The sequence below is a fragment of the Oryctolagus cuniculus genome, chromosome 8 (genome assembly GCF_051225735.1).
Source record: "Oryctolagus cuniculus isolate XC-2025 breed Fujian yellow rabbit chromosome 8, ASM5122573v1, whole genome shotgun sequence".
Lineage (NCBI taxonomy): Eukaryota > Metazoa > Chordata > Mammalia > Lagomorpha > Leporidae > Oryctolagus > Oryctolagus cuniculus.
Window position 1 is genome coordinate 53784025 of NC_142874.1, and position 24283 is coordinate 53808307.

General features: G+C 40.4%; 1 protein-coding gene and 1 pseudogene across 1 annotated transcript in view; both read left to right on the top strand.

Annotated features, from left to right (window-relative positions):
• The window catches only part of MGAT4D (MGAT4 family member D), a 75346-nt gene extending 51717 nt beyond the window's left edge, over positions 1 to 23629 (top strand). Inside the window, exons 8-11 of the mRNA XM_089301771.1 lie at positions 986 to 1100; positions 4952 to 5082; positions 11917 to 12024; positions 23411 to 23629. Coding sequence (XP_089157897.1) covers positions 986 to 1100; positions 4952 to 5082; positions 11917 to 12024; positions 23411 to 23629 — 573 coding nt within the window. The remainder of the gene's footprint in view (positions 1 to 985; positions 1101 to 4951; positions 5083 to 11916; positions 12025 to 23410) is intronic.
• LOC103350697 (serine/threonine-protein phosphatase 4 regulatory subunit 1 pseudogene) lies at positions 9324 to 11997 on the top strand (annotated as a pseudogene).
• Positions 23630 to 24283: the final 654 nt, after the last annotated feature.

A 24283-nucleotide genomic window follows, 5' to 3' on the forward strand; every position in this document is an offset into this window, starting at 1 on the left:
GGTCTTCACTTTTACTGGAAGTAAAGATGCCTCTTAGCTCCTAGGTGGGGGTAACGTAAGGAAGCGTGAGCTCCAGCCCACATCCTCTTTGCAATGTGAGACACCAGGATTCCACTTTGTGGCCTGGTAGTGCCCAAGGACTTCCACGCTTTTCTTTACCAGTTAGAAGGCCTAAGAAGTCTTTAAATTATGCCAGTTCCCCCTCTCTCTTACAGAGGCCCAGCTTGGGGTTTATTTGCATCATAATTCTAGCCAGGGAGCTGTGGACAAGAGTGCTCAGCTCCTCTTTGTCTTCTCTTTGCTATCTGGAGACAGAACATGGCACATCTTATCTCGGGCATAAAGCTGGTTGACTTTGCTAGGGTCTGTTTCTCCCCCTGCCCTCTTTAAAAACAAACAAACAAAATAGCATGTTGGAAGTCTAACAGCCAGAATGATGGAGTTTGAGGTGGAGGTCTTTGGGAAGTGATCAGGTCTCAAGGGCAAAGTCCCCCGGCTGAGTGGTGCCCACATTCAAGCGGCCGCACAGAGTTCGTGAGCCCCACACACTATGTGAGAACATCAAGGTCATGTGCCACCTGTGAAGAACGGCCAGCTGCAGACAGCGAATCTGCTGGCATCTTAATCTTGGACTTCCCAACCTCCAGAATTGCCAATCTGTGCCATCTTGCTGTGACAATCCAGAAACCAGAGTGTATGTGAGGATGAAAATAGATTCAGGTAAGGACTGTTTCAAAGAGGATTTAAATTGAATGTTAGAGATTAGTCATTAGGAAATAAACAGGTTAACTTCTGGTCTGGTTAATCTCAGAATCAGAAAATAAAACTGTCTAACTGTAAACACTTCCAGTGAGTTGACTAAAAATAAAACTAATACCCATAAAAATATTCTATCAGTGTATTCCATTGCATTTTCTATTTTCAAACTAATATAACTTACTCAATGGAAGCATTGAATGTACTTTTTTGGTTTTTCTTTCTCCAGCTAGAAGATGACATCATAGCTAAACAGATGTACTTTACAAAAATAGTGGATTTTGTGCGTAATATTACTTCAAATGATTGGTTTTGCATTGAGTTTTCGGTGCTTGGGTTCATAGGTAAGCAGTGGATCTGTTTTATCGTATCAAACTTTTAAACACACACATACACACACAGAATAATCCTAAAAGTTTTTAAAGATTTTATTTTATTTATTTGAGAGGTAGAGTTACAGAAGTACAGAGGGAGAGACAGGGTAAAAGGTTTTCCTTTTTTTTTTTTTTTTCTTTGACAGGCAGAGTGGATAGTGAGAGAGAGAGACAGAGAGAAAGATCTTCCTTTTGCCATTGGTTCACCCTCCAATGGCCGCCACGGCTGGCGTGCTGCGGCCGACGCACCGCGCTGATCCGAAAGCAGAAGCCAGGTGCTTCTCCTGGTCTCCCATGGGGTGCAGGGCCCAAGCACTTGGGCCATCCTCCACTGCACTCCCTGGCCACAGCAGAGAGCTGGCCTGGAAGAGGGGCAACCGGGACAGAATCCAGCGCCCCAACAGGGACTAGAACCTGGTGTGCCGGCGCTGCTAGGTGGAGGATTAGCCTATTGAGCCGCGGCGCCAGCCTGAAAGGTTTTCCATCTGCTGGTTCATTCCCCAAATAGCCGCAACAGCCAGAGCTGTGCTGATCCGAAGCCAGCATCCAGGAGATTCTTCCAGGTCTCCCACACAGGTACAGGGGCCCAAGGAGTTGGGCCATCTTCTACTGCTTTCCCAAACCATAGCAGACAGAAGTGGAGCAGCCAGGACGTGAACTGGTGCCTATATGGGATGCCAGCACTGCAGGCAGCTTTACTCATTATGCCACAATGCCAGACCCAGATAACATATTTTTAAACCAGACTTTTTGTCTATATAAGCAGTTTAAACATCAACATAAATTTACATGTTATAAAAGAGCTACCATTTATTAAATGGTTGCTAAGAGTCTGGTGCATGTTAGCTCAGTTACTAAAATATCTCTTTTTTATGTAGAAGAATACTGAAACTCTGAGAATTAAAGTTGTAGAGAAGCTGTACGAATATTGCACTCTAAAGTCTTTGCAATTTCCAGTATGCCAAATCTGACATTTTTAAAGAATAAAAAATATGAGGTGGGTGTTTTGGTGCAGTGGGGTAAGCTTCAGCTTGGGATATGTGCATCCCGTGTCTGAGTGTCAGCTCCAGTCCCGGCTACTCAGCTTCCTGATAATGCCCCTGAGAAGCAGCAGGCAATGGCTCAAGTACTTGGGCCCTGCAACCCACATGGGAGACCAGGATGGAGTTCCAGCCTCTTGGCTTCAGCCTGGCCCAGTCCTGGCTATTGTGGGTATTTGGAGAGTGAAACAGTAGATAGAAGATTCTCTCTCTTGCTCACTCTCCCTCTCTCTGGCTTTCTTTCTGTGTGTGTGTGTGTTTTTCTGTGCCTTTAAAGTAGATGAAAAGAAATATTTTTAAAACATGTGAATTATACTGAACACTGAAAAGTTAATGAAACTGCAGCAAACTAAAGCAATACTGAACACTGAAAAGTTAATGAAACTGCAGCAAACTAAAGCAGATAACATAACCTAGTGAGAGCTTAAACCTAGTTTTACGGTGACTTTTTTTTTTGTGTTTTACACTTTTTCCTTTTGCTGTTCGTTGAACCTCAAGGCAACAGGCTGAACATCATAGTTCATCACATAGTGCGTGACATCATCGATTCATGCCAGAGTTCTTATTTTATTCTTTCCGACTTTCAATCCCTACTCTTACTTTGTCCCATGCCCCATTGTTGTTTGTACGCTAATTATGTTCAGAAGAGACAGATTAAAGACAGATGTTCATGTAAAACGCTGGTGTTCCTCATGATTGTGTCTGTTTTAAATTTACACAATTGGTATGTCAGTTAGCCTACTCTTGTCCTTTACACTTTTGTCCTCAAAACTAGGTTTAAGCTCTCAGAAGGTTATGTTACCTGCTTTAGTTTGCTGTTTCGTTGCTGTGTATGTACTGTGTAATAATCCATTTGACTTATCCACTCCTTGGGAGGTACATCTGATTGCTTCCAATTTCCTGTGACCACAGAAGAAACAAAGTGACATACATGTGCCCTGGGGTGGGATTGCAGAGGAGCGATGCAGCTGGCTCTCTAGCATTCCTGAATTGCTTTGCAAACTGGCTGTGCAGCTGATGCCCTCATAAGTAGGACATATGAATTAATGCTTCCCCATGTTGGACAACATTTGGTTTACCCATTAATTAATAACAATTCCTTTTGGCATTCGAAATAAGGTAAAACATTTCTCAAGTTGCAAGTAAGGTCTATCTGTCCTACATATATTTATTTAGTGGACCACTTTTCTTTCTCAGATTTTCTATAAAACTGTAAAGCCCCCAAAGGTTTTTGTTTTTTGTTTGTTTGTTTGTTTGTTTGTTTTGTTTTGTTTTGTTTTTGTTTTTGCTTAGCCTTAGTTAAATAAAGGGAAAAAATATAGGTAATAGTAATGTCTGGTGAGAGGGCTGGAAAGAAAATATATTGATATATGACTGACAATTTAAAATTTTCAAGGAATTTATCGTTCTCAGCTAAGTCAGATATGAGAAGCACAGAGAATGATTACATTCTCTTATTTTTTTTCTTAAAGATTTTATTTTATTTGAAAGGCAGAATGACAGAGAGAGGGAGACATGGAATGATACTGATTTTTCATCTTCTGGTTCACTCTCCAGAGGGTCACAATGGCAGGGGCTGGGCCAAAGCTAGGTGTCCCGAATTCATCCAGGTCTTTCACATGAGTGGCAGGGACCCAAGTGTTGGGGTCTTCTTCTGCTGCTTTCCCAGGCATATTAGCAGGGAGCTGGATTGGAAACAGAGCAGCCAAGATTTGAACCTGCACTCCAGAATGGGATACCAGTGTCCTTAGCTGTGACTCCAGCTGCTGTGCCACAACATCGACCCCAGAAAATGATTGCATTCCAATCATCACAGGAACACATTGATCAGGGAGCACTATTTTTGTGACTCCAAAGTCTTCTTTAAGCTTACATTCTAAAAATTTAAAAAGATTTCACTTTTGTTATCATATTAACAATTGTTAGTTATTATTTACCATGAAAATGATCTTGTTATAGAGAAATTTACAGCATGCTGACACCATTTTGGTCACTGAACGAAGTACTTCAGCAACTGTCAAATTTGGCTACTATATGGTATGACATCTGTTTTGTCATTGTAGGGTAACAAAAAATTTAAAAACAAGCTTACATTTGACCAAGTGACCTATACAAGACCCAGTGAAGAGTGAAGTATGCTTACATCCTACTATTGTCCTTATCAAATGTTTAGATGTATTTTACATTATTTGCTTTCAAGTGAACACTTAAGTGAATCTTATCCCTTCAACTTCATTTTAGGATTAGAGATGCAATCTATTAGGAAGAAAATTGGACTTAATGGAGCCATTTTAAAATAAAGTAAATTTTTAAGAATAATAAATACAAAAGAAAAATAGTACACAGATAAACAATGCTTAAATGGTGAGATAGCACAATGTTTTAATAAGTTTAGGTACTAAATGTGAAAATGTAATAGATGATAAAGTACTACAAGATTCAGGCCAAAAAAATGAATTTTGTGCAAAATTAAGTAAGTAATTAGAGCTGCTATAATTTCCATTTTATTTACTTACTTTCACTTGATTTAGAAAATCTACCCTCATTACTTACCACAATTGCTTTCCTGAGACTATTGGTTATTCTAAACCTGCTTACACTATTCCTCTTTGGAAGTGGTCATCTTTGATCTTTAAACCATTCTCAACTTCATTAATGCCCTAAACTTTATTTCTAAGGAATAGAATATATTTAAATCTTAACATTTTTTGCTCTTTTCCAAGTTAATAGAATGGACAAGTATATGTGTGTTACTTGCATTTGTTTACTTTTTCTCCACAGGAAAGCTGTTCAGATCAGAAGACTTAACTGACCTTGTACGTTTCTTTTTGATGTTCTACAAAGACAAACCCATAGACAGTCTCTTAAGTGAGATTTTTCATTTAAAGATGTGTGATACAAGAAAGCATCCTGTGAGTATTTTGTTACTTTATAAGTAGTAATTATTTTTGGAAAATACCATATGTCTAATGTAATTATCTAAAATTTATTTACCAAACCAAACCTGCTGAGTGCATTAAAAATTTTAACCTCCAATAGCCTAAATTTTTACTGAATTTTTAAAAATGATACAGTCCTGACATGAAAACCAAGGAGCACATATTTCTCCCATGAGTATGGATACAAAAATCTTCAACCAAAATAGAGTGAATAGTATCAAGCAATTTATGAAAAAGAATGATTTGCCATACCAATTTGTATTTTTTTTTAAGAATTCTTTTATTTATTTGAAAGAGTTGCAGAGAGAGGCAGAGCCAGAGAGGTAGAGGTAGAGGTAGAGGTAGAGGTAGAGGTAGAGGTAGAGGTAGAGAGAGAGATGTCTTCCATTCTGCTGGTTCTCTCCCCAAAACTGCAATGGCCAGAGCTGAGCTGATCCGAAGCCAGGAGCCAGGAGCTTCCTCTGGTCTCCCACGCGGATGCAGGAACCCAAGGAGTTGGGCCATCTTCTACTGCTTTCCCAGGCCATAGCAGAAAGGTAGATTGGAGAAGGAGCAGCCGGGACCAGAACCAGAGCCCACATGGGATGCCAGCGCTGCAGGCTGGGGCTTTAACTTGCTGAGCCACAGCACCAGCCCCCAATTTGTATTATCATATGAATACAAGACTGGCTTAATATTTGAAAATCATATGGTATAATCCACCAATTTATGATTCTAAAGAAGAAAAGTCACATGATGTTATCGATTGATGGAGAAAAAATAATTTGACAGAATTCAACATCTCTTCATATAAAAACTCTCAGTCAACTAGAGATAGAAAAGAAGTTCTCATATGATAATCATCAAGAGAAATCCTACAGTTAAGGTAATTTCATGCTTAATGTGAAAGAGCAAATACTTTCTCCCTAAGACTGGGGAAAAAGGCGATGTTGTCTATCCTTACCACTCTTTTTTTTTTTTTTTTAATTTATTTATTTAGAGAAAGGTCTTCCTTTCGTTGGTTCACTCCCCAAATGGCCACTACAGCCGGCGCTGTGCCAATCAGAAGCCAGGAGCCAGGTTCTTTTTCCTGATCTCCCATGCGGGTGCAGGGGCCCAAGCACTTGGGCCATCCTCCACTGCCTTCCCAGGCCACAACAGAGAGCTGTACTGGAAGAGGAGCAACCAGGACTAGAATCCAGTGCCCATATGGGATGCCGACGCCACAGGCAGAGGATTAACCAAGTGAGCCACGGCGCCAGCCCCATATCCTTACCACTCTTATGCAACATTTTACTGGAATTCAAACCAGTGCAACTAAACTAAAAGAGAAAATATTAAGTCATACAGATTGGAAAACAGATGCCATAATTGTCCTTGGAGGAAATCTCAAGGAAGACATACACGTATATACACACATATACACACACACTCACATACATCCAGGAACTGATAAGTTGCTGAGTAAAGTTGCAAAATTATAAAATCCACAAACACAAAACACCATCATTTCTCTATGAAACAGCAATGAAAATTTGAAAACTAAAATCTAAAAAATATTTATAATTTGCATGTGGTTGTATAAGACTAACAAAATATGTATATTATCTGTATGCTGAAATCTTCAAAATTCTGGTGAAGAAATAGACATACTATGATCATGGATTGGAAAGGTTAACATAGTCAAAGTATAAATGCTTCACAAATTAATCTATAGACTTACTGCAATGCCAATTAAAATCCTAGCAGGAATGATTTTGTAAATATATACAAGCTGTTTTTTAAACTTCTAAGAAAAGAAAAAAGAACTACATTAGCTAAAATAATTTGACAATGAATAATAAAGGCAGGTATGATTTTACTTCATTCTAAAGTTTATTCAAAAGCCACAGTAATCGCAACAAGTCTTATTAAAGCAAAGGGATAAATGTGTAGACCCACAGAACAGAATGGGCCTGCAAAACATAACCAACTGATACTTGACAAAGAACAACCAACTGACACTTGACAAAGAAGCATATGCAATTGAATGAAGAAATCATAGTCTTTTCAAAAAATCTCTCTCTCTTTCTCAAATATATCTGTGAATCCAAATCTCACACCTTACTCATACATTATTTCAAAATAGATCAGCTATCTAAAAGTAACACTATACAAGCTCTTAAAAGGAAATACAAGGAAAATGTTCAGGACCTAGGGCTAACTGAAGAGTTCTTAAAATTGACAATACAAACATGATCCATTTTTAAAAAATTTGATAAGTTGTAATTCATCAAAATGTAAATGCTCCAAAAGATATTGTTAAAAGTGTAATAAGACAACAGACTAGGGGAAAATATTTGAAAGCTCTAAATGCAACAGATGACTTGTACTCAGAATAAATATGAACTTTCAAAACCCAGCAAGAGGAAAACAAACAAGAGGAAACTCAATTGAAAAATAAGCAAAGGATTTGAATGGACATCATTAACTCCATGAAGCTAGTCATCCTCCCACTGCAGTACACAGTGAACTCAGCCTTGCTTTATCAACAGGTTATTTGGGGAGCACTTTTGAGGAGCCAGCATTTGATAATATATTATCTTGCTGGAACTCTAATGAAGAGTTTAGAAAATATGACAATAACACCTCAACAAATTTTATCTGATGTTAATTTAGTCTCAAATTAACTCTAGATCATTGAATTAAAATGATTATAAAAATGATCCTTTCACATAATATTGTTTTACATGTCAGTACTGGGTAGAACTGAGTCTAAATAAGCCTGCTCTTTTAAAAAATTATTATGTATATAAATTTATTTTTCTCCAGTTTCTACATATAAAGTATGTAAAATAATTCTCAGATAGCAATCATAATAATTTCACATGTCGAGTTTTTTTTAAAGATTCATTTATGTATTTGAAAATAGAGTTACAGGGCTGGCACTGCGGCTAACTAGGCTAATCCTCCACCTGCGGCACCGGCACCCCGGGGTTCTAGTCCCGGTTGGGGTGCCAGGTTCTGTCTCGGTTGCTCCTCTTCCAGCCCAGCTCTCTGCTGTGGCCTGTGAAGGCAGTGGAGGATGGCCCAAGTACTTGGGCCCTGCACCCCATGGGAGACCAGGAGAAACACCTGGCTCTTGGCTTCAGATCAGCACAGCGCGCCAGCCGTAGTGGCCATTTGGGGAGTGAACCAACAGAATGAAGACCTTTCTCTCTGTCTCTCTCTCTTTCTCACTGTCTAACTCTGCCTGTCAAAAAAATAAAAAATAAACAGAGTTACAGAGAAAGGAACAGACAGTGAGAGATCTTCCATCTGTTGGTTTACTCCCCACATGGCCTGCATGGCCGAGGCTGAGCCAGACTGAAGCCAGGAGCCAGGAGCTTCATAGGGGTCTCCCACTGGGGGGGCACGTGCCAAAGCACTGGGCCATTCCCCACTGCTTTCGCAGGCACTGGAACAGAAGTGGAACAGCTAGGACTCCAACTGTACTCATATGGGATGCCAGCATCACAGCCCCACCACAACACAAGCCCCCAAATGTCTGTTTTTATTAAGTGTGATGCCAGAAGTCATCTTTCTTGTTTTTATTTTTTAAGGAGATTATGCAAATTCTTTTCCATTATATATAATGTTGATTCCTTTTTTAAATCATATACTTTTTACTTACTGAAGGAGAATTTGAGGAGGCTGTAATTCAACACAGGAATTCATCAGTACATTTGGGAACAGGAGGAGAATAGTGTAGTCTGACAGACATGAATAGACAAGAAAATACTAAAACTTTTATTTAAGTTATTGGAATAAAAAGCAGGAGAGGAAAATTATAGTTGGCACAATAGCTGCCTGATTTTCTCAGACACAGTTCACCAAAGCACATGCTTCAACTAAAACCCTTTTTAAAAAAGATTTATCTATTTATTTGAAAGTCAGAGTTACACAGAGAGAGAAGGAGAGGCAGAGAAAGAGGTCTTCCACCCACTGGTTCACTCCCCAACTGGCCGCAGCAACCGGAGTTGTGCCGATCTGAAACCAGGAGCCAGGAGCTTCTTCCAGGTCTCCCACGTGGGTGCAGAGGCCCTAACACTTGGGCCATCTTCTTCCTACTACTTTCCCAGGCTATAGCAGAGAGCTGGATTGTAAGTGGAGCAGCCGGGTCTCCAACTGGCGCCCGTATGGGATGCTGGTACTGCAGGCGGCGGCTTAACCCGCTACGCCACAGCACCGGCTCCAACTAAAACCCTTTTTAAACCTCCGTCGTTCAGGGACTGTACAACTCTTTCCATTTCTGGAGGACTCCTCTTCCTGAGATAGATCTAGATGTGGAGCTTGAACAGGACATTGGGAAAAACCTCAGCCCAGAGAGACCAGAAGCAGCATCTGAAATCCCCAGGCCAGGTTCTCCAAACATTACCATGGCCACCAGAAAGGAACTTGAAGAAATGATAGAAAATCTCGAGCCCCATATTGATGACCCCAGTGTTAAAACCCGGTGGAGGTGCTGCCCACTGCACTGCGTGCATCTAGTCTGGATGCCCACAAGGAGGCCATCAGCAGAGAGAAGTGATCTGGAAGATGATCTGGGTGTAAATGAGCTACCAAAGTGTAAAATGAGCCAGGATGATTCTGCGCCTTTAATCGGCGATGCTGTTGAGAATATGGACTCATCCCTTCACTATATCCATAACTATTCAGACTTGAGCACCAACAGCAGCTTCAGCCCTGAAGAGGAAAGGAAATCCAAAATCCAGGATGTTGTACCCCAGGCTTTGTTAGATCAGTATTTGTCCATGACTGATCCCTCTCGTGCACAGACGGTTGACACTGAAATTGCAAAGCACTGTGCTTAACAGCCTGCCAGGTGTGGCCCTGACGCTGGGCAGGCAGAATTGGCACTGCCTGAGAGAGACCTATGAGACCCTGGCGTCGGACATGCAGTGGAAAGTTCGAAAAACATTAGCATTCTCCATCCATGAGCTTGCTGTTATTCTTGGAGATCAGTTGACAGCTGCAGATCTGGTTCCAATTTTTAATGGATTTTTAAAATACCTTGATGAAGTCAGGATAGGTGTCCTTAAACATTTGCATGATTTGCTAAAGCTTCTTCATATTGACAAGAGAAGAGAATATCTTTATCAACTTCAGGAGTTTTTGGTGATGGATAATAGCAGAAATTGACGCTTTTGAGCAGAATTGGATGAACAGCTGATCTTGCTTCTAGAATTATACAGCCCCCAGGACGTTTATGACTATTTGCGCCCCATTGCTCTCAATCTGTGTGCAAAGTGTCTTCTGTTCGCTGGATTTCCTACAAGTTGGTCGCGAGATGGTGAAGAAGCTGCACATGGCCACGCCCCTGACGCTCAGGGTGGACCTCATCAATGAGCTGGTAGAAAACTCTGGCAGGTACCACATGTGGTCTGGTCAGCAGGCCTTCATCTTTGTCTGCCAGACGGTCATTGAAGACGACTGCCTCCCCAGGGACCAGTTTGCTCTGCATCTGATGCCCCACTTGCTGACCTTGGCCAATGACAGGGTTCCCAATGTCAGAGTGCTGCTCGCAAAGACATTAACACAGACTCTGCCAGAGAAAGACTACTTCCTGGCCTTGGCCGGCTGCCACCAGGAGGCCGTGGAGCAGTCATGGCTCTGCAGATGGATCGTGACAGCGACGTCAAGTATTTTGCTAGCGTCCTCCCAGCCAGTACCAAAATCTCCAAAGATGTCCTGAGCATAGCCTCCTCGACCTACTAGAAAATCTGGGCCTGCGGTGTCTCTCCTGCCTCTGTGGGCGCTCCCGCACGCGCGACCCAGGCCGGCCTTGGGAAGAAGGCCCCTTCCTCTCTTGCAGACTCAATCGCAGGTACAAGTTGCCTACACCTGATGCCAGGGATTCCAACAGTCAAAAGCAAGTACAGTAAACACTATTATCTTATCTTGACTTTAAGGGAAAATAATTTCTCAGAGGATTATAATTGTCACCGAAGCCTTAAATTCTTCTGTCTTCCTGACTGAATGAAACTTGAATTAGCTGAGCATTTTCTTTGTGGAAGAGATGAGATTCCCAGAGACCTACACTGCTTTCTCCTGGTTTTCTTTAACCACCGATACATGAAATTCTTACAGCCAGCAGGCGGATGCGAAAGAGACCTTCAGTATTAGCCCTGACTGTCTCCACCAAGGCAAGGACCTGCCGGGGTGCAGGGCCAGCCGCCCAGCCCTGCCCCACCCCACGTGTGAATAGTTTTTGACGTGTATAAATGGGAAAGGAGATTTTTGGATTTCTCCCAAGGGCTTGATGCTAACACTAAAGTAGAATCTGATTTTAACTCTTCAGTGCAGCACATTGCTGCATGCGTTTACAGAACCTTTGCTGAGTATCTATGTCCTGATGTCTTTCATGCTGGTCATGACCTGAAGGAAATTTATTAGCACACGTATTGTATGTCAGGTGTTTTTAACTTGATCATGATCAGCTCTGAGGTGCAGCTTTCTTCACACACTGTACATACCTGTGACCACTCTTAGGAGTATTGCAGTCCCTAGTCATGCTCTTTAAAACCATTGGGGCACAAGTTCTCTTGTCCAAATAAAATTTATTAATAAGATCTATAGAGAGAGATATATACACTTTTGTTTTCTAGATGACTGAAAATAAATGCAATTTGTGATCGGTTTAAAGAAAAAAACCTCAATCATTTTTGCTTTATTATTCTTGAGAAAAAGCTAAGAACCAAATGTTTCATTTACATTTTGTACATGAACATAGGGCTCTATCAAAGACTAATATAATACTTCCACCATCAGATAAGAAGGAAGAAGACTGTTGTTTCTGTTTGTCCCTAGGTAACATGCAAACAACGGAAGAAGCAAATCTGTGTCCGGCATAATCCGTCTCTGTTCCAGCACGTGGGCATACACTCGTCACTCCTTGGGAAAGAACAATATTTCAAAGTAAGATTTTGAAAAGTAACTTCAGCCACGCATAAAGTTTCATAAGCTTACAAAATATTTAGAAAAATGTGCTGATGTGAATGAGACTGTAAGATGTGGTTGTTTTTATGCACAATTCATCTTATGACAAAAGTGTGTAGTGTGAAGACTGTTTATATAAACTGAGCAAATACTTTTTAAAGACTCAAGTCATCTATCCTCATAAGAAAAGTGCAGCCTACATAAACTCCTGCCTTACTGTTCCCAGCTGTGTGATTCAAATAATAAGACTAAAAGTAAGTTTTGAAACTTATAATAAGATTCAATATGTTAGCTTAGAATTCAAAATTATGCAGGAATATCCTAATAATTTAACTTAGATCTGTCAACATTTTTATTTCAGACAACAATTTACCAGATGAGGAAAAACTCGGCATTTTCGGGTTTTAGTCATTCCCCAATTTTGCATCATTTTTGGAAAGATATTTATTTATTTGAGAGACAGAGGGACAGGGAGAGACAGATACACAGAAAACACACCCATCTGCTGGTTCATTCCCCAAATGCCTGCAAGGGCTAGGGCTGGGCCAGGGTTGAAGCCAGCAGCCTACAGCCAAGAATTCAAACCATATCTCCCACATGGGTAGCAGGACCTAATCACATGAGCCATTACTGTCGCTTTTCAGGGTCTGATTTGCTGGGCGCTGTAGTCAGGAACCAGAGCCAAGCACTGAACCTAGATGCTCTGTTCTGGGCCAAGGTACCTCAATCATTAAGCTAAATGCCCAATTCTGCAGATTCATCATCTAGATAGAATAGAAGCAACAAAGAAATCAAACCTAGGGAGTATACATATACACATATACATACATATGTGTGTATGTATATATACATATATGTGATATATATCATATCCAAGATCATATATTGGATATATCCCAGGAGAAGCCTTTACACTCCTCTGAGCTTTCTTCATCTATAAGATGAAGAGTTGAATGAAAGTATCCTTAAGGTTTATTTTTACCTTTCAAACACTGTTGGCATCTCTACCGTTAGTATCATCACACACAGCAAAGGACATGTTTTATTACATTATTACATTGTCGATTAAAATGGGCAATGTATATCGGGGTATTCATCCTCCCATCAGTCATGACCTGCCCTCTGCCTCTCTCCCTCCCTTTCCTGCTCTGTCTGTATGTATAATATGGTCCTCTTTGGAAAAGGGTCTGGAAACAGTGTGAACTCAGTGAATATTGGCTGCTATCTTTCAAGCAAGGTGGAATCCAAGAATGAGCATGTGTGTCAGACAAATTAAATGCCTGAAATAATGAAAATTTAACTGTTGTGGATTTTTATGCAATAAGTATAACATCATCAAAATGCATAAAACAGCTCAGATGATGCAGAAAGAAATTGGCCTGTAACATTCTATGTCTTGGTACTACTGTTAAAGGATACTTGTCTTCCATTATCCATTTTGCCATATAAGATACTTAATTCACTTTAATAACCTCCTGACATTAAAGTAGAGTATCTGTGTATTTCTATTTTAGGGTTTAATCCTGGTTTATTTCCTTCTTAACACATAGAATATAAATCAATAGTAATTTAATAATATGTCATTTGATTATATTTATTTTTAAATCCAACAGGATATCTATTATTAGGAATTTCATAATTCGAACAGCTTCTTTAAAAATTATCACCATCATTCTTTGGAAAAAAAAGTAGCATAACAAGGATTATATTATTTCTCAACTTTCTTAAGAGTGTATAAGAGATCACATTACTTTTTAAAATTAAATCTTCAGTAATAAAATGGTGAGTATCTTTTTGATATGTTTTTCTTAATGTTCATTTTAAGTCTTTCATAAAAACTTTTACATAAGATTTTTACAAGCTAAATTCTTACAACTGTCATAAAAGTTTCTTAATGTAAATTTCTCCCTATTCATCTAGCTTATGTTTCAGAAATAATAATTTAATAAAATGAAACATTTAAGGTCTTATTAGTGATAAACTTTTAAAAATAATTTAATTTTTTAAATTTGCCTAAATCTTCAATTTATTATTTTTTAATTTTTAATTTTTTTTTTTATTTTTTGACAGGCAGAGTGGACAGTGAGAGAGAGACAGAGAGAAAGGTCTTCCTTTGCCATTGGTTCATCCTCCAATGGCCACTGCGGCCGGCGCGCCGCAGCCTGTGCACCACGCTGATCCGATGGCAGGAGCCAGGTACTTATCCTGGTCTCCCATGGGGTGCAGGGCCCAAGTACTTGGGCCATCCTCCACTGCACTCCCGGGCCACAGCAGAGAGCTGGCCTGGAAGAGGGGCAACCAGGACAGAATCCAGTGCCCCGACCGGGACTAGAACCCTGTGTGCCGGCGCTGCAAGGCAGAGGATTAGCCTAGTGAGCTGTAGTGCTGGCCTAAATTTTCAATTTAAATATTCTTGGCCATTTCTTGTTCTAAATCTATAATAAACATAGGAAGTTCTTTTAGAATAGCTAAAATATTTCAACATTAATAAAGTGATAATTCTGAACTCCTGGATGAAATGATGAAAGCTTTTCTCTTGGCTTTGCATTTTCTGTAATTTGCTGATGCTCCATCCATATTCAAGGTCATTTTCCTTTTACCACGGTGCACTAGGTTTCAATGTTTTGGAAGCAGGGCTGCCAGATGAAGTACAGGCATCCAATTCCCTGAGTTTCAGTGAAATGATGACTTTGCCTGTGTGCGTCCCATTTGTTGTTGATGTTGCTGAATTTGCCAGGCCTTGCTGGAGGTGACAGAGAGGGCAGAAGGACACTTCTCATTAAAAGGCTTTAACTGAATTCTTATGTAGGGTTATTCCCTAGTTTTTTATTAAATAATAACATTCTTCCTTTTTATTTAAAACCATTATTTTAAGTCCTATGTGTGGGGAGCAACTCGGACTAGACTAAGTTACTGGAATTAAGACTTATTCTATGCATCTGCTCTCCCACAATATGGCGCTGGGAGAGGAGAAAACAGCTTCTACGCAGCTGCCTCTTGCCAACTTGAGTGATGACCTCCAGGAGCTGATCCTGCTCCTGATTGGAGGAGAGCAGTGTACTCGGCGTGTGGGCAGCCGAGTTGGGATTGGCGGAAGAGGACTATAAAGGAGGAGAGAGACAACATGCACCAGGAACATCTAAGGGGAACATCTATCTGAAGGAACACCTGTGCAGCCCCCGAGAGAGCCGGCCGGCGGTGTGCCGCTCCCCCGCGGAAGTGGGGAAAGTGGCTAGGGGGAACCGCCCTTCCACAGAGGTGGAAGGGATGGTAGCCAACCTGGGAAGAACCAGCAGCAAACCCGGGGAGGGCCGAGCAGACAAAAGAACAGTGCAGGGTCCTGTGTCCTTCCTCCACGAAGACGGGGAGCGACACTATGTTTCTGTTTTATGTAATGATAAAACTGGCAATTTCTTTAAGAATTTGAGGCTAAGATATTCTTCCTCAAAGAACTGTCATGATTCCTTTGGCCCATTGTGAGATTTTTCCCTCTTTAATAAGAAATTCACTTCACATGAAATGTAGTACCTATAATATCTTATATTCTCAGCAAAGTTTCTTCATCCTCATTTTATATCTATTCTCTGAATTTATTTCACATTTTAAAATTTTTTTCATATTATTTATTTGAGAGGCAGAGAGACAGAAATACAGAGCTCCTATTTGCTGTCTACTCCTCAAATGCCTGCAAAAGTCAGGGCTGGCCCAGACTGAAAGGCAGGAGCCAGTCCTGGTCTCACCTGTGGGAGGCAGAAACTCAGTCATTTGAGCCATCACCACTGCCACTAGCAGGACGCTGGAACTGGGAGCAGAGGCAGACTGGGCCCAAGCAGTATCTCAGCTGCTAGAAAGCCCACTTGTCTCTCATATATTATTATTAAATGATTGTTCCATATGCTTTCACTTAAAATTATCCTAAATTGTTTCTATATTATGAAAATAATATGTAAAGAGTGTCATAACATATTTGTACATTATCTGCACTTGTTCACTGACTATAATTACAATGTGATTATACAGACTGCCCAGGAAACCTACAGTTGTAAATCTACCTACAGTATTCTGACATCATGACAGTACTAAAACTGGCATTGTCTAATACGTCTTAAGAAGTATATTTTGGAGCCAATGTTGTGGTATGGTAGGTTAAGCCCCTGCCTGCAGCATTGGCATCCCGTCTGGGCTCCAGTTCAAGTCCCGGCTGCTCCACTCTGATCCAGCTCCCTGCTAATGGGAAAGCAGCAGTAGATGGTTCAAGTCCTTGGGTCCCTGCTCCCACATGGGAGACCTGGACAAAGCTCCTGGCTCCTGGCTTGGCCCAGCCATGGCCATTACAGCCATCTGGGGAGTGAACCAGCTGATGGAAGATCTCTCTCTGTGCCTCCCTCTCTCCCTGTAACTCTATCAAATAAATAATATTTAAATATGTATATATATTTATATATTTTAAAAGAAGTATATCTTTTGCCGGTGTGAAGTTGTGTTAAGGGATGGTGGTGTCAAAGAGGACACAATAAGGAAGTAATTTTATCTATCAAGAAAATGTCATGGTAATAACTACCAACAAATAATGTGTTATTTCCTGATGTTACAGGATTCTTAATTTTATTTCAGAAAATATGAAGAGAAGCATAACAAGAAGAAACTCTACATTCCTTAGAATCTCACTTGGATAACCTTGATTTCTAATGACACCATATTTGAGAAGTTGCAATAATGAAAAAACATAATTACCTAGAAGAGGAAAAAGCAACGAACAAACTAGTAGATTTGAAAGTACTAAACAACCTCCCTGACAAGAAAAAAATAGAATGTTTATTTATAATATTTGTGCCCTGACAAATACAATTTAATTTTAAAATAGTTAAAGAAAATATATTTTTTAAAATTAAGAGTTATATATTATTGACTAGATAGTGAGTGTACAGCATAATCGTAATATGTAGATAAAAATTCAAAGATGTGCTCATCACAGGCAAATTCTGTGTGAAATAGTATATGCTCTTATCCATGTCAACACACCTAAAGAAACAGCAAAAATTTAGGAAGCCTGGATCTGGTAGTGCCACAATATTTTCTTGTATTTTAATAAGTGCACTTAAAAGTATATACTTGTGCTAAGTGCCATTTGAGTGGGTTATGGAAAATCTTGATATGTATGTATTCTGACAACCATTCAGTTCCAAGGATTTTATACTTAATGTTGCCTTTGTAACCCATAAATTTTTTTGGGATTGTGCATATCTTTTCAAATATATTTTTTTTCATCTTTTAATTGCTGATTTCCAATGTAATCACATTGTTCTTCAAGAACTGTATCTGTGTGATGGAAGTTGGGCACTCTTTTGAATCCTCCTGTTCCATAGAGTTTTGTAAAGAATTACATAGTAGCTGTATGCTCCTTTCCAAATATGTTACAGTCATTTGTTTTTGTAAATGCTGGTTATGCATTTAAAAAATTACTTTTAAAATATTCTTATTTATTGGGTGCAGGATTGTCTCACATCAAGCTTTTTTATATGGTTACTCAATTTTTTTAATCCTTACCAATTTTTGTCTACTCAATAAATGTTTCTTATAGGAGACTATTAAAATATCCTACTATTTTTCTTTCTGTTATTCTAATAGCTTAACTGTATTCTGATTAATAAGAAGTATGTCTTATCTTTGACCCCTGCATCACATATTATGATAGTCTTGATCTCATCCTGCAGTGCCAAAACTGCACAGTCAGTGCAGTGTGAGCTGTATAAGGCGCCAGTTTATAAAGAGCCTATGAAAAACAAACTGTTCATGTGTGTCCACTTCTTTCTCTATTTCCAGAAGACTTTGTATATGCCAAGGATTTTAAATTTAACTTAAATCTTTGATTTTTTTTTTTCAGGCAGAGTGAACAGTGAGAGAGAGAGACAGGGAGAAAGGTCTTCCTTTACCATTGATTCACTCTCCAATGGCCACTGCGGCTGGCGAGCTGCGGCCGGCGTACCACGCTGATCAGAAGCCAGGAGCCAGGTGCTTCTCCTGGTCTCCCATGCAGGTGCAGGGCCCAAACACCTGGGCCATCCTCCACTGCACTCCCGGGCCACAGCAGAGAACTGGCCTGGAAGAGGGGCAACTGGGACAGAATCTGGCGCCCTGACTGGGGCTAGAACCTGGTGTGTGGGCGCCACAGAGGATTAGCCTAGTGAGCTGCGGCACCGGCCAAAATCTTTGATTTTTAAAATTTAATCTGCCAGAGCATATTCCAAGTAATGCTAACTCCAAATACAGTATTTCTCAAAAAGATAGCAACATTCCTTGAGTAGGTGCTTATTCAGTTTCTTAGTCCGCTGAGACTAGAACAAAAAAACTTAAAGGTTGGGGTCATGAAATAGCATCAAAAGAGGCTGTCCAACAAACAGCTGAATGTTATTGAACTGAGATAATTACAGAAGAATGCTGCTTGAAACCATGACTAATGTATTTTCAGATTGGCAGGTGCAAGGTGAAAAAATAAAGAAGGACATTAATAGATATGCTTAAAAACCCACCTGATTACCACGGCCTTTAAAGAAATGACTCATGGGGCCAGCATTGGGGCATAGTGGGTTAAGCCACCACCTGCAACACCAATATCCCATATTGGAACCCTGGTTTAAGTCGCAACTGCTCTACTTCCCTTCCAGTTCCCTACTAATGTGCCTGGGAAAGCAGAGGAATTGTTTCATGTGCTTTCACTTAAAATTACCCTAAATTATTTCTATATTTGTTTATATTTCAAATTATGAAAATAATATGTAAAGAATGTTATATTTGTACATTATCTGCAACTGTTCATTGGCTATAATGACAACGTGATTATACAGACTGCCCAGGGAACTTACAGTTGCAGATCTACCTTCAGTATTTCGACATCATGATAGTACTAAAACTGGCATTGTCTAATACATCTTAAGAAGTATATCTTGGAGCCAGTGCCCAGGCGTAGTAGGTTAAGCCTCCACCTGTGGCTCCAGCATCCTATCTGGGCACTGGTTCGTGTCCTGGCTGCTGCTCTTCTGATCCAGCTCTCTGCTTATGGCTTGGGAAAGCAGTGGAGAATGGCGCAAGTGCTTGGGCCCCTGTACCAGTAAGGGAGATCTGGAAGATGCTCCTTGCTCCTGGCTCCTGGCTTCGGATCCGCCCAGCTCCAGCCATTATGGTCATTTGAGGAGTGAACCAATGGCTGGAAGACATTTCTGCCTCTCCCTCTCTCTGTAACTGTAGATCTCAATTAAATAAATTTTTTTTTAAAAAAAGCCACTCTTAGGTAACAAATTATGAGGAACCTTATATAAACTGATAGATTCTTGTTTTGCTGTTATTCTCTTCCTATAAGCCCAGATAAAAGATAGTTTCATAAGAAACATTTAACCAAAATTTATACCAGTAGAGAAAGAACACAAACAAACCAGTTTCATGGAAGAAACAGAGAAAGTTATTAAGAAATAATAATAAAAGTACAAAGGAGAATAAACCTGGGAGGACTATACAGGGAAATTAAACTAAACTTTTAAAACTCATGTTATTTCAACATTTTCAGATTGTTTCAGAGTATAACAAGTAAAGAAAATTTCAAAATTCTTTTAATGATATAAAGATAGTAGCTAATTCTACTAACAATAATAACACAGAAAAGGAAAACTACATGGGACGAGCTTTTGGCACAGTGGCTTTAGTTGCTGTTTAGGATGCCTGCATCCTCTATGGGAGTGCCTGGGGCCAGTCCTGAGTACACCATGCTTCTGATCCAGATCCCTGTCACCCTCCTGGGAGAACTGGATGGACCTGGCTCAGCTGGCTGCTGCAGGCATTTGGAGATTGAATTAGTAGTAAAGATTGATCTCTCTCTCCCACCCTCCTCTCTTCGAGTAAGATGAAAGTACATTTTAAAAACACACCCATCTGGCTTTAAAAAAACTACAGAGCAATATCATTTATGATAACTGATACAAAAATCTTAAAAGCAGTATTACAAATAGATTCTTAAGTCACATTAAGAAAACATCATATTGTAACTTAGTATTTGTGCCAGGAGTATAAGAACCTGTGAAGATTGTGTTAGGAAACCCATTACTATAGTGTACAATACCAGTAAGTCCAAGGAGAACAATCCTATGCTTACCTCTACAGATGCTGAAAGCCTCTGAAAAACAATCTGGCACCAATTTCCCAAAAACATTTAAGAAAATTGCAATGAATGGAAACTTACTTTTCATGCTCACACACCGTGTGTGGGAATACAAAATGATACAGCTCCTATGGAGTGAGTTTTATAATATGGAACAAAAGATAGCATTTAAAACCACAGAGGGGTATCACTGATTGGCCACTAGAAAGACCAAAAGACTGGCCATACCAAGCAATGGTGAAGATGTGGAGCAACTGGAATTCCATACGTTGCCGGTGGGAATATAAAATAGCGCAGTTACTTTGCAAAACAGCTAAGTGTATTTATTTATTTATTATTTGAAAGGCAGAGTCACAGAGAGGCAGAGGCAGAGAGAAGTCCTCCATCCACTGGTTCACCTCTCAAATGGCCACAACAGCAGAGCTGCACCAATCCAAAGCCAGGATCCAGGAACTTCAGGTCTCCCATGTGGGTGCAGGGGCCCCAGGACTTGTGCCATCCTCCACTGCTTTCCCAGACCAAAGAGCTGGATCAGAAGTGGAACAACCGGAAATTGAACTGGCGCCCACATGGGATGCCAGCACTGCAGGTAGCGACCCCATCCGCTATACCACAGCACTGGCCCCAAGAACTCAGTATTTTTTTAACAGTCGAAAGGATGCTTAACTATATACACCCCAGCCATTCCACTTTTAGTTATTCAAGAGAAGTGAAAACATCTGTCCACCCAAAGACTTGCACATGAATGTCTAGAGGGTCTTGATTTGTAATAGTGAAAAACTGGAAGCAACGCAAATTTCATTTAGAGCTGGGTGTGTGAACCATTTTGTATTTGTACAGTGGAGAACTGCTCAGCAACCAAAGGCATAAAATTACCAGTCCACACAAATTCATGGACAGAACTAAAAATATTCATGCTGATTGAAAGAAGACAGCATGAAAAAAAGAGGGAAGGGGACAGAAGGAGAGGAGAGGATAGAGAGGGAGAGCAGAGGAGGGGAGAAAAGACCAATCTGGCAAATACTTTCAGTAAAGATAAACAGCCAAGTCTTTGTACTATCCTTCCAATTCTTCCAAATCAAAAATCTAACTTCAGGATGCAATCAATGAATCCTTTCCCCGACTCAACTTTCATAAAGGCCTCAGTCTAAGTCATTTTACTTTCACTCCTTCAACTCACTTGGTCAAAATGGATCCAACGGTTAAGAAGTCAGAATAGGCTAGTTCATGATGCAACAGCATGCAGTGGTTTAGAACTTCAAGTTCATATTTTTCATTCACATTACCAAGTTAACAAGTGGGCTCCACTCACTGAGTCACCCTGATTGACAGGGGCTCCTATCTTGCCATGTGTTTCCACAGTCACTGGCAGGAGAAAGGTTTGAGGATCACCAAGCCCTTCCACCTGGAACCGGCATGCTTCACATTATCCCACTGTCCTAGTCTAAGTTCCTGTGAAAATAGACAAATAACATCTACTTATGAAATAACATTTCCAATAGAATACAATTTAAGTATAGTATATCAGAATCTCAGAGTTCTAACAAATTTTCACATCAGTGTAAGTAAGTCACGTTGAGAAGGACCAGCTGGTTTACCTTTTGAGCTAAAACTCTAAGATGAGTAGTTAGAGTAGGACTTAACAAACTTAGTGACTGCCACAAACAAGAAAGAGCAAGACCAGAGGCAATAACTTTGGGACAATCAGTGATCATAAAACGGGCTTCAGTGTAAAGGGTAAGAATGTCTTACTTAGAGCTTTTCAGTGAATGGCTTTTCTTAGAAGCTTTCTCTTACCTCAAAGTGCCAATCGCATTGGAATCTATGAGGGTACATAAGATTTGTCACTGATGTCCAACAAGAAGAACTACATGACAGCATTGTACTTGCAACCAGGGAAGAGAAAGCCTGATGCAAAACCTCATCCTTGCTCCCTCTCATTGTTGCCAGTGCCTCTCTGGGCTGAAACCCAGCAGAAAGCATTAATGTCATCCATAAAGGCCACCTTCCCAAGTTACAGGGCAAAGTGGAGAAGGGGGAACATATCTAGTGGGGCAAATAGAATGCATCTAGTGTATTTCACTCTTTGTGTGTTTTTGCATATATTCCTGCTCATACACGTTGCCCAGAGTCCCAGGTAAGCTATGAAGACATGGCCATTCAGTTACACTCCTACCTGAAATCTAAAATCTTCGCTGCCACCTGTGCTTTCATATAAGACGAGGGGGAGAGGTACACAGAAGTATTAAACTTATTTCTGAAACTTTTGATGGGGCCTACCTAGGCTGATATTCAAACTTCCTTCTTTTCTTACCCATGTGCCCTGATCTGCCCCTCTGCTCTGTCCTGGTTCCTTGACTAGAAGGGTTTGTATAGAAAGTGTGTGACTCAAACTTTTCTTCTTGGTAGAATTTGAGTCCTCAGTGAACATATCTTCCTTAACCAAGATTGCTGAGTAAGGTGCTAGTAGGAAGTCCTAGGCATAGTCCTCTTTTCCCTCCATTTTGTGACAAATACCTAATTCCTTCTAGATAACCAAGATCAATCACGCTGTAGAGTGACTTCCTTGCCACCTGCTGGTTAAGCAGCAGTATAAGGACCTAAAAGCAATCTTGAGACAGTCTCAGATTCTAATTTAGTGAAACCATAGCTTCACGTCCTCCTTGAATGCTTCAGTAAGTGAAGGTCATGGGGACAGGAACAAAAATTGTCTTCAGGAAAGCATTTGCTATAATACTGAGAGTAATCAGTCACCACCACCACCACCACTGTTTAAGACCTACCAAATCCAACAGAGCATCACTCCAACCTGCCAAGTGTTGGTTCCTTGAGGGACCATAACTGAATCTTCAGAAGGGCATTCTACCACTCTCACAAGTCAGCTTCTACTGGGTGATGAGGTATACAGACGAGTGAACCCGTGGAGGTGAGCTGCACCTCCTTCTCCACAGCATATAACCTTTGCTGGGGATCAGATAGTATGGGAACCATGACAGTGGATGGGACATTCTGTACGTTCACAAATGATGTGGCACCAGCACAAAAGGAACAGGCAAATCCACAAGCAGAATGCATACAAGACCTTGTGAGGACAAATTACAGCTTCCTCATGATGCAAGGCTTCCAGATCATCAAGACACCACTAGATGTCTGCCTGAAGCCCCCTAGAAGATGATGCCACGGCAGGAGTTCATTATTGACCTTTGCTGTTGGCAGGTTGGAATGCCCATTACAGTGATCACCTTTGTGAGGCAAAAAATCCATCTTACTGAATCTATGCATGGCTTCAACACCTGCCACCATGACTGCTTCATAGGTGGGACCTTTGAACATGCATCACATGTCCAGGAAAAGAGAAAGATGTGCATATTATCCATGTGGATTTTGAGAGTCTCCTCTGTAGGGGATGTCTGCTACAGAGATTATGAGACATAAATATTTTCATACTCTGTACTCATTCCAAGAGATTCATCCAGAAAACTCCTACAGCTTGCCTTCTCATCAGTATGCCATTTTTTTTATCTGCTTGATCTGTCATTCTGTTAGTTCATATAGTAGTGCATATCTATATTCAGGCTATGTTACTTTTCACATGAGTAGACAGATGTCCTGCCCTGAAATTATGCCCACTGGAAGGATCTCCCTTCACGACTGTCTTTTATGGACTTCTCTGGATGGAGTTGTAATGTATTGATTGTCCACTTCTGACTGGTGCAAATATACTGTGCTGGACCATCCACATACACCAGGTTATGCTGCTTCCTCTGCTGTTAACTAGTCATTGAGGCCTCATTGTCACGTCATAGCTGTGCAGTGAGGGAGAGGCGAGGAAACAGAAAGAGCCGCTGCCACATCAGTAGAAAGCCTGTTGTCTCTCTTCAGGTTTGTTAATTCTTTTTTCACACTTTACATCTCATTGTCTGTTGCACTACTCAAATTTTCTGGGCAAATTCCTTGGTTCTTTTTTGGATCACTGGCTGGTCTTCAGTTATCTACACTTGGTTGTTGGTATTTTCATAGTCAAGGTTTAAATTTCAGCAATCTTTAAATATTTTTTAAAAATATTCAGGAGATAGAGAGATAATGATG